This window comes from Adelges cooleyi, unplaced genomic scaffold (assembly GCF_023614345.1).
Source record: "Adelges cooleyi isolate 19-005CV unplaced genomic scaffold, UGA_ACOO_1.1 ACOO_flye_CR_arks_rails_tigmint_CR_PRNA_651, whole genome shotgun sequence".
In the NCBI taxonomy this organism is placed as follows: Eukaryota; Metazoa; Arthropoda; class Insecta; order Hemiptera; family Adelgidae; genus Adelges; species Adelges cooleyi.
Window position 1 is genome coordinate 15,647,268 of NW_026096352.1, and position 14,860 is coordinate 15,662,127.

A 14,860-nucleotide genomic window follows, 5' to 3' on the forward strand; every position below is an offset into this window, starting at 1 on the left:
TAACTGAACTGTACGTATAAAAATGATATGTTCATCAAATGTTTTGCTTATAAACTTTTAGATTCGTTAATTTAAATAATATTTTTTTGAACCTTATTTGCATTCATACAACATGTTTATTTATCGATACATATTTTACCTTATCGATACCTTTTTTTTTAAATAGACACCATATAAATTATAAACGTATAATTCCAATAAAAACATGTTTTAACGATTTGTGTGTTTGTTTAATGTGTGTTTTTCGAATAATGTAATTTGTAATTTTGAAATTGCGCCGTGTTTACTGAGGTTACAAAATTGTCATAATAAATATACTTTACAAAATTATTTATACTTTGTTTAACACATTAATTGAATTTTTCAGTTAAAGGTCTTGACAGTATGGATGACCTGGGAGCTAAGCGAAGAGATCTGTTGCTTAAACCATTAGGCGATTTAATAACGAATATTATAAATCGTAAATAATAAACTAATAAAAAAACTAGTAGTAACATGGAAAAAATACATATGTGGACTAACAAAGATTACAATTAGCACATTACATTTATAGTTGAAATAACTGTTAGACTTTGAGTATTTAGTGGATTTCGTCAAAATAAGAATTAACACAAGTTTATTACAAATGATATTTCACCACGATTAATACAATTTATTTATAATTAAAGACTTATTATTCACAGTTAGCTTAAAGTATTAGCCAGAAACTTGATATGTTTACTAGCCACCTTAGATACATAAAATGTACCCCGTGGTGTTGCGGACTCGTACGCAAGCTATATACATCGTTATTTATCGTTATATTTCGTTATTTTTGACGTTGATTAGAATATTTACAATCTATACTAAATTATGTACAATAAGTAAATTTGATGGAAGAAACAATAACAGCTACAGGGTGGCGAGGAGAAAGCTCACATTACAGCCACCTATCTAATGTGAGTTGATAGGTGTGAAGTGTGTGGGGCTTATAGGTTTAGGAAGAAGAAGTTAGTAATTATTAATTTATTGACAAATAATTTAATTTTTCTCTCTCCTGTAAAATTTACATTTTGTAACTCAATACACTTTTGCTTTTGGGCGAGGATATAAGATTAGCCTTAATTTTAGTTTGTCCAACTATGTATTTTTTTGTCTGTGCAGCAAGCTAAATTTGACTAATTTTTGAACATTTTTTTTTAGAACCAAAGAACCATCATGTTGAATTTATCCACATATGTCGAATCATAGGATTGTTCATGAGTGTACAAGATCCAAAAGAATACGCAACAAATGCTGCTATTTCACTCGACCATACTTGTGTTATAAGTCATGGAGAGACAGTCATAAAGTCATGCAAATACGTTGGGACTAATTTACATAATGTAGATAACGAAAACCATATGTCGGTAGGGAAAAGCATAACTCTTGAGTTATAATATATAATTTAAATAAATAATTTCTATACTCTCGGGTTTAGTTTAATAAATAATACATAAAATATGAAGTACTTATGTTATTATATTTTTTAAATATTTTTTGTGTGCCACAGTAATGTCAAAATTGTCAAATAATTAAATGTACTGCATAATAAAAAGTTTTTGCCTGCTATTGTAAATTATTTCATTACTTTCAGTCATAATTTGTATTGGTTTAATATACAGGACATTTAGGTCCTTTGTCGGGACCACTACTCCTCTCCATCCATCCCGTCTGTCGACATAGCTTCACCATTAATTAATCTTAGTAAGTTTAAGTACTTACATTTTTTTTGAATACATCCATTTCGTCACATCGAAATGTGGTTTTTCATCGGAACTATAGACTGTTATCCGAAATAGTTTTGCAGCTGGCAAGGGTTAGGGACCAATCCAAGATCGTCTTTTGGAAGAAGTCGCGTTGGAAGTTAGAACAACATTGTTGTGTTTTATATTATTATTATTATTGTTGAAAAACCGGTTTGTTGTGTAGTTTTGAATCGCTCCGCGGATCATGTATCATTATTAGTCGTCGTTCTGTCCCCTGTACGCACGCCATGACCACCCGAGTGCAATTTTAATACAATAAATGAAAATTAATCTTAGCGGATTTTTAATTAAAAATAATAAGTCTACATGCGAAGGGTTTAAGGTCCCAAACATTTGGTCCTTCGACCGGGATTAAGAATTAGCGTCGAAATGCGGTTAATTTAGCTAGGGCAATTAACTAGTGTCGAATAATAAATTTATCTAGTTAAGTTTGCAAGTACGCAATAAAGAGTGTCGTATTTTTATCTCTTTTTTCGAGCGTAAAGTTTTAGTACTACAAAAGTAAAAGTTTAAAGTATTTCGTAAGTAGTACTAAAGATTTATCGAGTTTAATGCAGTTAAGCGTATGCTTGTGCGTATAGGGAAAATCTAAATAAAGACTCAACAACAGATTCATCGATAGCCATCTGTATTTTAAAGTCATGGTTGAGGCAAAGAGGATTTTTGAAAGATAAGGATGATCAACGTAATAAGATAAGACTGAAAATAAATTTAATGACGGAAGTGACCAAGCAAACATTTTCTGCCCCATGGTGAAATTAGCGGCGTTAAATATTCCTACCTTTTCGCGAAAATATAAAGAGTGGGCAACCTTCAACGATATATTTAAGGCTTTAATACATGACAATGCAAGCCTAAATACAATACAAAAGATTTTTTTATCTAAGATTGTCATTGGAAGGGGACGCTGCTAATAGTTTTAAGTCATTGGAAACGACAAAAGCAAATTATAAGTCAGCTTGGTCGAGTTTAACCAAACGATATTATTACTATATATATTATATGTTATATTGAAACAAACCTGATTTTGAAGTAAAACCAAAGTGTCGTTTACCTAATGTAAGTAAATATTAGAAATTCTAGTAAAACCGAAAATAATCCATTACAAAACAAACCAAGTTCAGTTTTAATAAACAACAAACAAGTTAAGAAATAAGACAACAAAGAAAAGAGCATAACTGGTGGGGTTCGTTGGGACTGGAGAGTATAAGTACGGAGTAGAATTCAGCTTACGATCAATTACTGATGATAAACAGTTAATTGTATTACGGTAGGTTAGATTCAATAGTGATGGAATGTTAATGGCTAGATGGGTGTGTGTGTCCTATAGCGCAAGGGTGTAATCACAAACCAAATGCGTCACAACACACAATCGAAATCCTCTAAAGCCTAGGTGAACACTGGCTGGCCTATGAATTATGGTAGTCATAACAACCGGTTTGACTACAAGTTTTCTGATATATTTGATACGTAAACACTGAAATGTTGACGTCTGTAATTTATTGCAAAAAAAGCATATTAAAAACATTATTGCTTTTTTTTTTGTGTCTCAGATATTTGTCTCAGATAATGGAACGAATCGAGAAAAAACGGCAGACGGTCGTAGAAGGTGTTCTGAAAAAACACGAATTGGGCGTGGCGCTGATCGAGAACGCTAAGGAACGACAAGTGAAGATGTTGTTGGAGAAACACAAAAACGAATTTGACGACATGCACAGTTACTATCAAGAGCTACTGGTCAGCACCCAAACGTTGGTGAGCGTACTCAAGGAAAAATTAGAAATGCTCAGCATAAAAACTTCGTCCACCGACAAGTACGTGTCGTCTCTAGAAAGAGAAAATCAACACTTTAAAGGTCTATTAGAAAAAGCCAACGGCGACATAATTCGTTTGGAACAAAAAATGATTCATTTTGAAAAAAACAAAAAAAGTCTGGACTACAATAAGAAGGAACTGAAGAAATGCATGGAACGTTACGAAAACCTGATGGTCGAAAACGGTGCATTGGAGATCAGATACGACCAAAAAGCCGAAGATTACCGTTCATTAAAAGACAATTTTTTACAAATGGTACTGCAATGTCAGAGTGAGTCGAATTTTGGAAAAACATTATTGGAAAAGCAGATTGTCAAGCTCGACAAAACGGTCGCAGCGTCGGAATGACGAAAAACGACGATAGATGTCCTTCAACAAATAAAACGGAACCAACGTGTATAAGTAACCACCAATTCTTTCAAGTAAATCATCTACAACAGAAATACAACGACATTTATTTTTGATACTCGTGTATGGTTATGGAGGTTTCACCTCTAATTATAAGTGATAATCATGTTCAAATTAGGTTTTTCTAATAATGCTCTAAGGCTTGGCCCTACAAGCGAGTGTCTAGCGCTCTTTGCTTAAAGTTAGATGGTTAAAAATCAAGTGTCCCATGTTTCTTACTTTATGGGTTGAAAATGGAAAGAAATGTCTAGAGGTCAGTCGGCTAATTGGCTGGTATGGTGTACCTAATCACTGTCAAATCAAGGTTTCTTTATCAAATGATAAAGAGGAACAACTCTTTGAACTCTGTTGACGGATTTGAATGAGCTAATTTGAGACGCACCCCAAAAGTTGGCATAAGGGTACCGCATTTTAGGATTGTTCTGGTTAAAGAGCAGTGGAGAAATTTAAGGATTAAGTTCATTATCAAATTTTAAAATCACTAGTGTTGCTTATTAAAAATCTAATCAAATTATAAAAGAGTCCTGGTTCTTGTCGCCTGGACAGTCTCACATAAATTTGAGCGACGTTTTCACGGCATTTTCTTTTCTCACTTCAGATAAATTTGAGGAAGATTGAACACGTGGAAGTGAAAAGAGAATGAAGTTGGTTACAACAGACATGTGTGTTCGATTAGAAACTACCTATCAACAACTTAAACAATAACTACCGATCTACCAAGTCCCTACTTCCAGACAGGATATCAATGAAGTCGAAGAGTACTGGGAACTTAAGGTAGCCTATTCTAAGCGCCGTGATGTTAGGAATCGAACGAAACCAACCGCGAAAAAATCCGTCCAGTAGTATAGACGGGGAAAAAAACAAACAGACAGACAAACACACATCACGAATTATAAAGAAGGGAGATAAGAAACTAAATTGGGTATATAATTTCGCTGCACGACACATCCTTTATAAGGTGTGGTTATTGTGAAATCAATGTGATTTATTGGGGTATGGAATAGAGGTATGGAGCGGGAGGATGGCATAGGGACAAGGACGTTTACGGTAGTTAACAATGTCGGGCTGCCTACTGCACCATGGAGTAATTTTGAGAAAAATTAATGATTTGCTTCCAAGCGTCTGTCAGCTATCATACTCAGGCTCAGGTGGTTTACTACTACGGAGTAATCGTGAGGGGGTGATCAATTTAAAATAGATAAGGCGCAAAAGCTAGGAAAATCCGTTTGACCCGTTCTACTAGAGTGTTCTATGGCGCGATCCTTGCTTTGGCACTACAATTTACTGTTGGGTTGCGTTTTTTTTAAATATAAATAATTTTGTTTATAGATAAGATGATAGCAGGTTATTTGAATGGGTTAATTTGTTGTTAAGGGAATTGCATTTTGTTTTAAAAATGTTTTTTTCAAAATATAAACTATGTATGATTCATACATTGTGAATACATTCAAAACGTGTGAAATAATGTAAAATCATCATGTAAAAACTATTTTCATGTTGAAATCTACCATAAAAAGATTTTTCTTAAAAATGCTGGAAAACCAAGTTATAGCATAGTGTACATTTTTTAACGTATCTATCAAAAACCATTCATATCAACGTTTTTCATTTGTGTAGTAGCTACTTTAAATAACGTTGGCTAAACACTTTAATATAAATATTCGTTAACGAGTAATAATTATAGTGTATCACAGAGTTGAAGAATAAGTACAAGTTTGATAACTCTATTTTATTTGTATTGTATGGGATTACACATTACGACCTACCTTTGTTTTGTGTGTTTGGCGATGGCAATGTTTCTTCCTTGTTTAAAATTATGGCAAGACCAACGATTATAATTATATGTAATGATTAATCTATATAAAGTTTATCCCATAAATGTTTTTGTTTTTATTTAAATCCAGATTTTCGATATTAGTTTCAGTTATTGGTATTACTCTTCAAAGTACTATGCTTTACCACTATGGTAAATTTTTCAAATGTTACCCAAAATACATCATCTTTTGGTACGTTTTTAAGAAACAGTCTTGGATACTGCTTAGTATTGGTACCAGGTTATTGGCATGTATTTTGTGTAGTTAAGTTTATCTGATTATTGATTTAACACATAAGAGCCCTCTACGTGTACCTAAATCACTTAAGGGGTGAAAACACATATTTTTATAGCTATTTTAAAAAAAAATTTTAAACGCCGCAACTAAGTTGGAGGTTTTATAATTGTAGTTGCTTTAGTAGTTCTTTTTTAACTTATAAAATATTTAATATAAATTAAAGCTGCTTATGAGATAATTTTTTTTAAAGATAATCTATGCGTACTGTTAAATATTATATATGTAATTAATAGTGATTATTAATTACAACTATAATACTAAGTCTGAAAACAGAACTAATACAGAAAAAATATTCGCTATATCTTATGTAAAGTAGAGTTCTACCTTGCATGCTTGTTTGTTATAAGACAAATAACAACAAAAAAATGGTTTCATAAAACAACTGGATATCTGAAAAAATATATAAACATTGTAAAAAAACCTCTAATCCCACCTATGACTCATAGGTTATGAGGCAGGTGTTATTGAAATTTGGGTTTCAAATAAGAGGCTAAACGAAAAATAATGTTTTATTCAATAAAAATGTAAATTAATTTCATAAATTTATTATTTCTACTGACCCCATAAATATTTTATAAGCATAATAACGAAATATTTGTAAGAATTGAATCAACAATTGGGTGGTTAATTGTAAAAGTAGATTAACTCTAATTTTTTAAAATAAATATGCTTTTTCTTAATGGAGTCATGTTTAGTCATGTCTTTCATAACAAAAGAAAAGCTACTCCGATAAAAATAAAATTAATGAAACACCGAATAAATACTTATTGTATTGGTTTTCCTACACATTAATTCACAAAAAGCTCGTTATTTTAAAATTAAATTATTACAGAGAAATAATTTACCTTTACAATAAACGACACAATTGTTTTTTAAAAACATAACGATCATAATACAAATTTTATCGCATCAATCGATAAATATATTGTATTAATAATTATTAACTATTACAATTTTAAAATATATAATAAAAGATTTTTTTTAATTTACAATTTTTATTTACCAATTTAATACATTTATATCAATGTAATAAATCCTTTTATCGTATTGGCATTTTTTTTCATATGAATAAAATGGTTGTATCCTTAACACATAACGGTCGATAAATAATGTTTATTCAAATTGATTGTTATTTTCATTGAGTGTGGATAGCGGCATGCCTAATAAATATTTCATAACAATGTCGACTTGATCCGACCAGTTTTCGCAAAGTTATAGTAATGTTTAAAAACATGTAATTTATATAGTTATATAGTACCCAAAACATGGATAATCCACTAAATATCATGTTAATAAACCCAAAATAGCTTTCAAATAAAAAAATATTAATATTTTTCTAAAATTTGTCTACAGATTTGTTTATATATTTAATATAATATAAGACCTATTTTCATTCTGATGTTTTAATGAAAGCAAGTGACAAATACTTGGTAATATCTTAAAATTTAAAGTTTTAACTTTAGAGCAGTCGTAATTCATAATAACAATTTGTATAGTTTTATTATTACATTACTCGTGTTTAAGTATGCTATGACCGATCTAAAGTAAACTTTAATACGAATTCATATCTGTTTTTAGATTGTTTGTCGGATCACTGGTTCGGCCTGTGCAATGTATAAAAAATAATGTGTTTTGGCTGAAAAAATCGGTCGGTATCCAGAGTAGACTAGTGTTGAGCGTTAGAAGAATCATCCAGTATATCAAAAATGCTATGGTCTATTTATTAAAAATAAATAATGCATTAAAAAACCAGTAATGCAGTAAAATGTTAGAAATTGTTTTAGGTATAGAGGGACTTTGCAACATAAATGATTTTACTTAACAAATCTGTAAAATTGTTTACTTATAATAATTAGTAATACAAACTGATTTATTATTATTTAATAAATTCATTTATTTTTGTGATTTATTATGGATACGAGTATGGTCTGTGCATGCGGCAGAACAAATAGATGTAGTAATTATGTAATTGTTTTTGTTTAAGTCGTCATTTTTCATAAAACCTGCCACATCTTTGGCTTCACTAGACTCCCTGCCATCCCTACTATACCCACCCCTCCACTAACAACATTATGGTTTTGGATTTATATAAAAAAATACGCAGTTGAAAAAGATTAAATTTATTGTTATTTGGTTCACAGGCTTTTTGTACAAATATATTTTTTGTATAACAATATATGACGCATAATGAAAAAAATATTGAATTCCTACAAAATAACAAACGGCAAATATGCATACATTTTAAAAGTTATGCGTGTTTTAATTTTAAAATATATAAAAACATGTATTGAATTTTTTTTTTTATGTTGTAATATAAACTTTGTCCATATTTTCAAAGAAAATTTAGTTTTTTTCATTTTATTAAATAACAATTTTTTCCTTATATCCATTACGCATAACAAAATTAAATTCTAAATAAATTATTATACTTGAAATTAAGTTTATTTTATATTGTTATTTTCTTAATAGGTTTATAATATATAGAGCAACGCCTATTTTACATTGTGAATAATTTTCAAAATTTATATCCTAAGAATAGGTACACAAAAAAAAAAAAACAAAGAAAATTTCCTTCTTTTTTTGGTTTTTTCGTGAGAGCGTTTTTGCTGTTCCAAGCTGTTAATAACGATGGAAACACAATCATACATGTAGTTATAGATTAAAAAAAAGTCAAAAGATTTCATAAGCAATAATATTAATAATCACCATTCAATCGAATCTATGGAAATTAGTAGTTAGTCTCAGGCGTCTTGAAATTGAATGGTTCCTTTTTTTTTGGAATAAGTTACTAAATAAGAAAACTGTTTGTTCTGAAATCCTCACGTAACATCCTTTTACGTACTTTCCAATGATTTCAGAAATTACATAGATTTGATAGTTTCCTTGACTGTCCAGAATGACAGCTATTATCAGCCGATAAACCGTATGGTACGTAACTATTGTGTTCCATTCAATAGTAAGTAAAATTTACCATGACACAACCCTACTATGCTCTGTCCCTACTATGCCTCAAACCCACTGTACTGGCTTTTTCCTATAGGAACCAACTATTTAATTACTTTCGGTCTCCAGATATCTTAATAATTTACAAACAACTCTTCTAGAGTCGTAAAGTGATTTTCAGGAAACTTCAAACACTTTATAATAAAAAATATATTGAATACAAAAAAAACTCGACTAAAGTGTAATACAACAAATTAATATCGAAAAAAAAAACAGTACAAAGGGATCGGGGAATAGTTGGGAACGAAGCGTAGTGGGGTCGGGGCCATAGTGGGGACAGGGAGGTTACAAGTTTAAGGAAATTTTAAATCTGAGAGTGAAAAAATCACTATCGAATAAACGCTTCGATGTAAATCAATAGTTTGTATTTTCAAGCCAGTACAGTCCTAACCAAGCACAGTGTAAACCAGCAAAGTAAGAAAATATTAAATTGAGGTGCTGTGTATACAAATAAGCATCAAAGCGTTTATTTAAAAGTCATTTTATTCGAGAGGACTTGTACAGTAGAGTATATGCATAATAGAATGAATGCATCGAGGCGATGGAGAGTTCTACAGGAATTGCTATAAATTAAAGTGAATAAAATCACTAGGGATACAAATTTGTTTTACCCCTAATCTATAAAATAGCCAAGTTGGTCCAAGTTTTTATTAGGACGGGTTTTTTTATAAGAAACTTATTTAACTATAATTTTCTGATTTAAAGCTCTGTATAATAATATATTTAACATTTTTACTTATTTGGTACTAATAATATTAGGAATATTTGAAATATTTGACAATTATTTTTGCAACGCTAACCAAAATTGTTTTTTGTTTGCGAAATATTTATTTGGCGCTAGTATTTTTTAGACACATGAACGTTCTGTTATTATACAAATAAGATTGCCATTTGCGTCATACTTTAATAAAACTGTATCAATATAGTATAAATTACATTTGTTAAATAGTGTTTATTATATCCCTTTTCATTTTATTCTACACATAATGTTATCCAAATTAGTTAATTATAAATGTTTTTAAAAACAACTGTCCAACTTTTACTATGGTTTAATTTAGGGACACGAAAAATTTCTAATTGGATGAACTAAGTAAACAATTGGCACAACTAAATATGTATAGGAACAAATTTGTATTAAGTTATTTCAACAACAAATTTACTGTACCCTAAGATATATAATAGCCAAATAATAGTTGGATCAAGTTTTTATTAAGTCAGTTCAACTAAAAATGTTTTGTACCCTTCTATTAACCATAGTTTTAATTGGGCCAACTTTGTATTTTTGGAATAGTTACTAGTTTACTTATTTTTATAGCGATCACACGGTAAATCTTGTGCCCAATATATTTTATTATTTGAACGGGTTTTTTTATATGAAAATTATTTAAATATAGTTTTCTGATTTAAAGCTCTGTATAATAATATATTTAACATTTTTACTTATTTGGTATTAATAATATTAGGAATATTTGGAATATTGGACAATTATTTTTTACAACGCTAACCAAAATTGTTTTTTGTTTGCGAAATATTTATTTGGCGCTAATATTTTTTAGACACATGCACGTTCTGTTATTATACAAATAACATTGCCTTTTGCGTCATACTTTAATAAAACTGTATCAATATAGTATAAATTACATTTGTTAAATAGTGTTTAGTATATCCCTTTACATTTTATTCGACACACAATAGTAGTCCAAATTTAAAATATTGTAAATATTTTAATGAAAAAAAAAAAATTACAAATGAAATTATTTAATTAAAAAAAGATTCTTATCCTTATTGAAATATTACCACATTCATACACGGAAAAATATACATAGTTGGGCAGACTTAAACTGTGGAAAAAAATTAAGGACATGATAAATATTTAATTAGAAGAACTAAATAAATAATTGGCCCAACTCAATGTTTACAGGAACAAATTTTTATTTAGTTATTTTGTTTACAAATTTTGTTTTACCCCTCATCCATATAATAGCCAATTTGGACCAAGTTTTTATTAGGTCAGTTCAACTAGAAATCGTTTGTACCCTTATATTAACCATAGTTTTAGTTCGACCAACTTTGTATTTTTGGAAAAGTTACTAGTTTACTTATTTTATAGCGATCACACGGTAAATCTTGTGCCCAATATATTTTGTTATTTGAACGGGTTTTTTATAAGAAAATTATTTATCAATATTTTTCTGGTTTAAAGCTCTGTATAATAATATATTTAACATTTTTACTTATTTGGTACTAATAATATTAGGAATATTAGGAATATTGGACAATTATTTTTTACAACGCTAACCAAAATTGTTTTTGTTTGCGAAATATTTATTTGGCGCTAATATTTTTTAGACACATGAACGTTCTGTTATTATACAAATAAGATTGCCTTTTGCGTCATACTTTAATAAAACTGTATCAATATAGTATAAATTACATTTGTTAAATAGTGTTTATTATATCTCTTTACATTTTATTCTATACATAATGTCATCCAAATTAGTTAATTGTAAATGTTTTTTAAAACAACAAATGTTGCTTATGTTAACAAATTCGCATAGACAATTTTGCAAAATACATCTGGAATTTATTGTTTGGGTCGGTAATATATAAGTCTTTCGATCAGTCGTAAAAAAAACATTGAAGCAGCCAGTATAACTATCATTGCAATTATTTCGTAAGTATTATACGAAATTGTTTTCTTATATTTACTGGTTTTATATATTTTCTGAATTAAAAATGTATTTAAAGTTACGAAATAATAATTTTAAATACAATAACTTAAAAAAAAACACAGACTATTTAAATGATAATTTTTCAAATGATTCAAATACATTTTTAAACAAAGAACTTTTATTTGAATAATTTGATACCTAGACGATTATTTAAATATACTTTATTAGAATGATGCAGATCTCTGGTTATAATTACGCATAGCATAGTAAGCATAGTTCGTATCGAAGCGTTTATTTGAAAGTGATTTGATCCTAGTAAGCCAGTACAGTGGGGTCAAGGCATAATGGGATCAAAGCAATAGGGACGGGAAGACCTACAGGTCTACAGGAATTATTTTGTAATAAAAAGGGGAAAACCACTTTCAAATAAACGCTATAAACTCTTTGGTGCTAATTTTTAACGTAGTCGTTATTTTTTTTTTTTAAATGTTCGTACTTTCTTGATGCTTTGTTTATGTTAAATGTTTACATCCATACCATATATATTGTAAATAGACATCTACGTATTATAATATTTTTTAATACTATAATATGTTGCTGTCCTAATACAAGTGGTGGTCCTAATACTAGAGTCGATGTGAATTGTTTTTTAGTATTGTAGTGTAGTACTTTCAGGCTTCAGCACTTGTTTAGTTGTATACCATATTATACTTATATGATGTTTATTTTAGTTCCTCTTCAAGACGTATTAACTCCAGTTTGATTATGTATTTTTTAAACAAGGGTTTTGCATTAAGTGAATAATATCATCAGAAATTGTTGGGATCCCATATTGTTATTATTAAGAACATAACGTTTGAAGTAGAAACATGTGTTTTTGTAAAAAAATAGATTTTACATGCGATATTAAAGTTGAAAAAAAAAAATTATCAAAATAGATACTTCTTACTATGGTAATATGTATATTTAAAATGTTGACTTAATGTTAAGTTTCAACGAAAAATTGCCTATACAATGCGCCTTAGTAAATGCTAGTGTAGAGGCCCCTTATGTACTTTAAAAATAGTTTTCCAAAACTAATGTAATCGACCAGTCAAAATTTTTAGTAAATTATTCTCAATTTCAAAAGTGAGTGAAATGTATGTTTTAAAATGTATGTTTTAAAAGTTAGAGGTATTGAGTGGCCTATGATAAAATAATTACACTGTATATGTATCTGTACTGAATTTGTATGAAAATCATTAAAGCAGTCAGTTTAACTATCGTTGCAATAGCTTAAGTAAGGTAAACTATCAAACTTTAAAAATAGTAACATTGTTTGCTTTCGTCGAGTTTTTAATAGTTTCTTCTAAGCAATAACGTGTTTACTTCAATACGGACAGACGTGTCTTTCTTATAGTGCTCCCTCGTGTAATCTATAAGTTTCTAAGCGACAAACCGTATCTATATCGCCTTGACATATTTAAGAAGCTTTTACACCTGTGTAGTTTCTATTGAAAACCACACTATTCAATTTAACAGTACTCTGAAACGACAAAAATATTGAACACTAGTATACATTTGTCAATAATTTTTTTTCGATATTTTCTATAATCGTATTTTGTGGTTACGTAATCTTTGCATCAATGTAAGAAAATCACGATTTTGTACCTGCATGTTTACAACAACACAAGTTTAAACTACACGCCAGAGCAATGTAAATAAGTAAACATAACGAAAAAAAAATAATTCCACTTAGAACTAAAAAATTTACATAGGCAATTCTGCAATAAATGTTTAGATTTTATTGTAAGTATACCTCCGTCCAATATAACATGTTTTAATTTGCATTATTATTTGCAGACAAAAATGAAACTTTTCTATGTGATAGTGATCTATGCGTTTTTTAATGTTGTGGCAAATGGTGGTATGTATTCCTTGTACCTTTGTATCTACTCAAGCTTAGGTTTAAAAAAACTAAACAAAATTCAATATTTAATTTTTTTACAGCTTATAATACAGAAGTTAGAAGGAACCCTGAAGGTGCAGTACATTTTTTGTTTACAAAATAATACGTTTTTAATTTTTAAGACTTAACAGTTTTTATACATAATTTATTACAGAGAAACTCACTGACGTACATATTGATACAGGTTAGGTTAAGACATACTTAAAATAACGTGTTTACCTCAATACGGACAGCCGTGTCTTTCTTAAAGTGCTTCCGCGTGTAATCTATACGTTTTTAAGTGTCAAACCGTATCTATGTCGCCTTGACATACTTAAGAAGCTTTTACACCTGTGTAGTGTGCAGTTTCTATCGAAAACAACCCTATTCAATGTAACCGTACTTTGAAACGCATGAAACGACAAAAATTCATTATTCAACTTTTTACAGAAAATGTAGAAGATAGAAAGAACCTTGAAACTACAAGTCAGTACATTTTTTGTTTACAAAATACTTTTTTTAAGTTTTAAGACTATACAATTTTTATACATAATTTATTACAGACGAACTCATTCGCACAATGGTTCTTAGAAGTAAGACATACTTAAAATTATTAATACTATAAATTTAATGGTTTTGTTGTACTTGGCACTTGCCTGACTATAAGGTTATTTATATTTATGAACTATAATCTCTATAAAAAATGTATTCAATTATTGGCTGTTGTGTGTATTGTGTTTTTAAAAAAATGGTTATTACCGAAAAACTCTAGGAATTATCAATAGTCGTGAAGTCGAGGTTTGTTGAGGATAATAAGCTCAAAAAACGCAACTTTTGTTGACAATATTTCTCAAAAGAGTCTTCTACACAAACAAAATGATTATATATTAATTTAGTTTGTAAAATATTATTGATAATCTAGAATAGATATTATAGAATAATTGTGTAATAAAATTCCAACACGGCTTATCACTAGTTAAATGGGCCACGTTTAACTCAAAATGTATTTGTATTCCAGCAGTCCCCAACCTGGGGGTAATTACCCCTCAAGGAGTAAAACACGATTTTTTTGAGGAATAAAGACTAAACTATTTATTTTAATTTTATGTACTTTATATCTATTATTATTATTAACTT

The 14,860-nt window shown here is 29.2% G+C and overlaps 2 protein-coding genes across 4 annotated transcripts in view; both read left to right on the plus strand.

Annotated features, from left to right (window-relative positions):
* LOC126845018 (uncharacterized) overlaps positions 1-14,860 on the plus strand; it is a 114,069-nt gene that overhangs the window by 56,143 nt on the left and 43,066 nt on the right. The window contains exons 5-6 of the mRNA XM_050583588.1: positions 14,174-14,209; positions 14,287-14,316. Of these exons, the coding sequence (XP_050439545.1) occupies positions 14,174-14,209; positions 14,287-14,316 (66 nt within the window). The remainder of the gene's footprint in view (positions 1-14,173; positions 14,210-14,286; positions 14,317-14,860) is intronic.
* Positions 1-14,860, plus strand: part of LOC126845026 (uncharacterized) — a 44,764-nt gene that overhangs the window by 3,876 nt on the left and 26,028 nt on the right. For 2 of the 3 annotated variants that reach the window (XM_050583600.1, XM_050583604.1), the window contains exon 1: positions 11,742-11,798. The exons of the other annotated variant lie outside the window; for it this stretch is intronic. The gene's annotated coding sequence lies outside the window, so the exon portion shown is untranslated. Of the gene's footprint in view, positions 1-11,741; positions 11,799-14,860 lie in introns of those variants that run through there. 3 annotated transcript variants of the gene reach the window in all.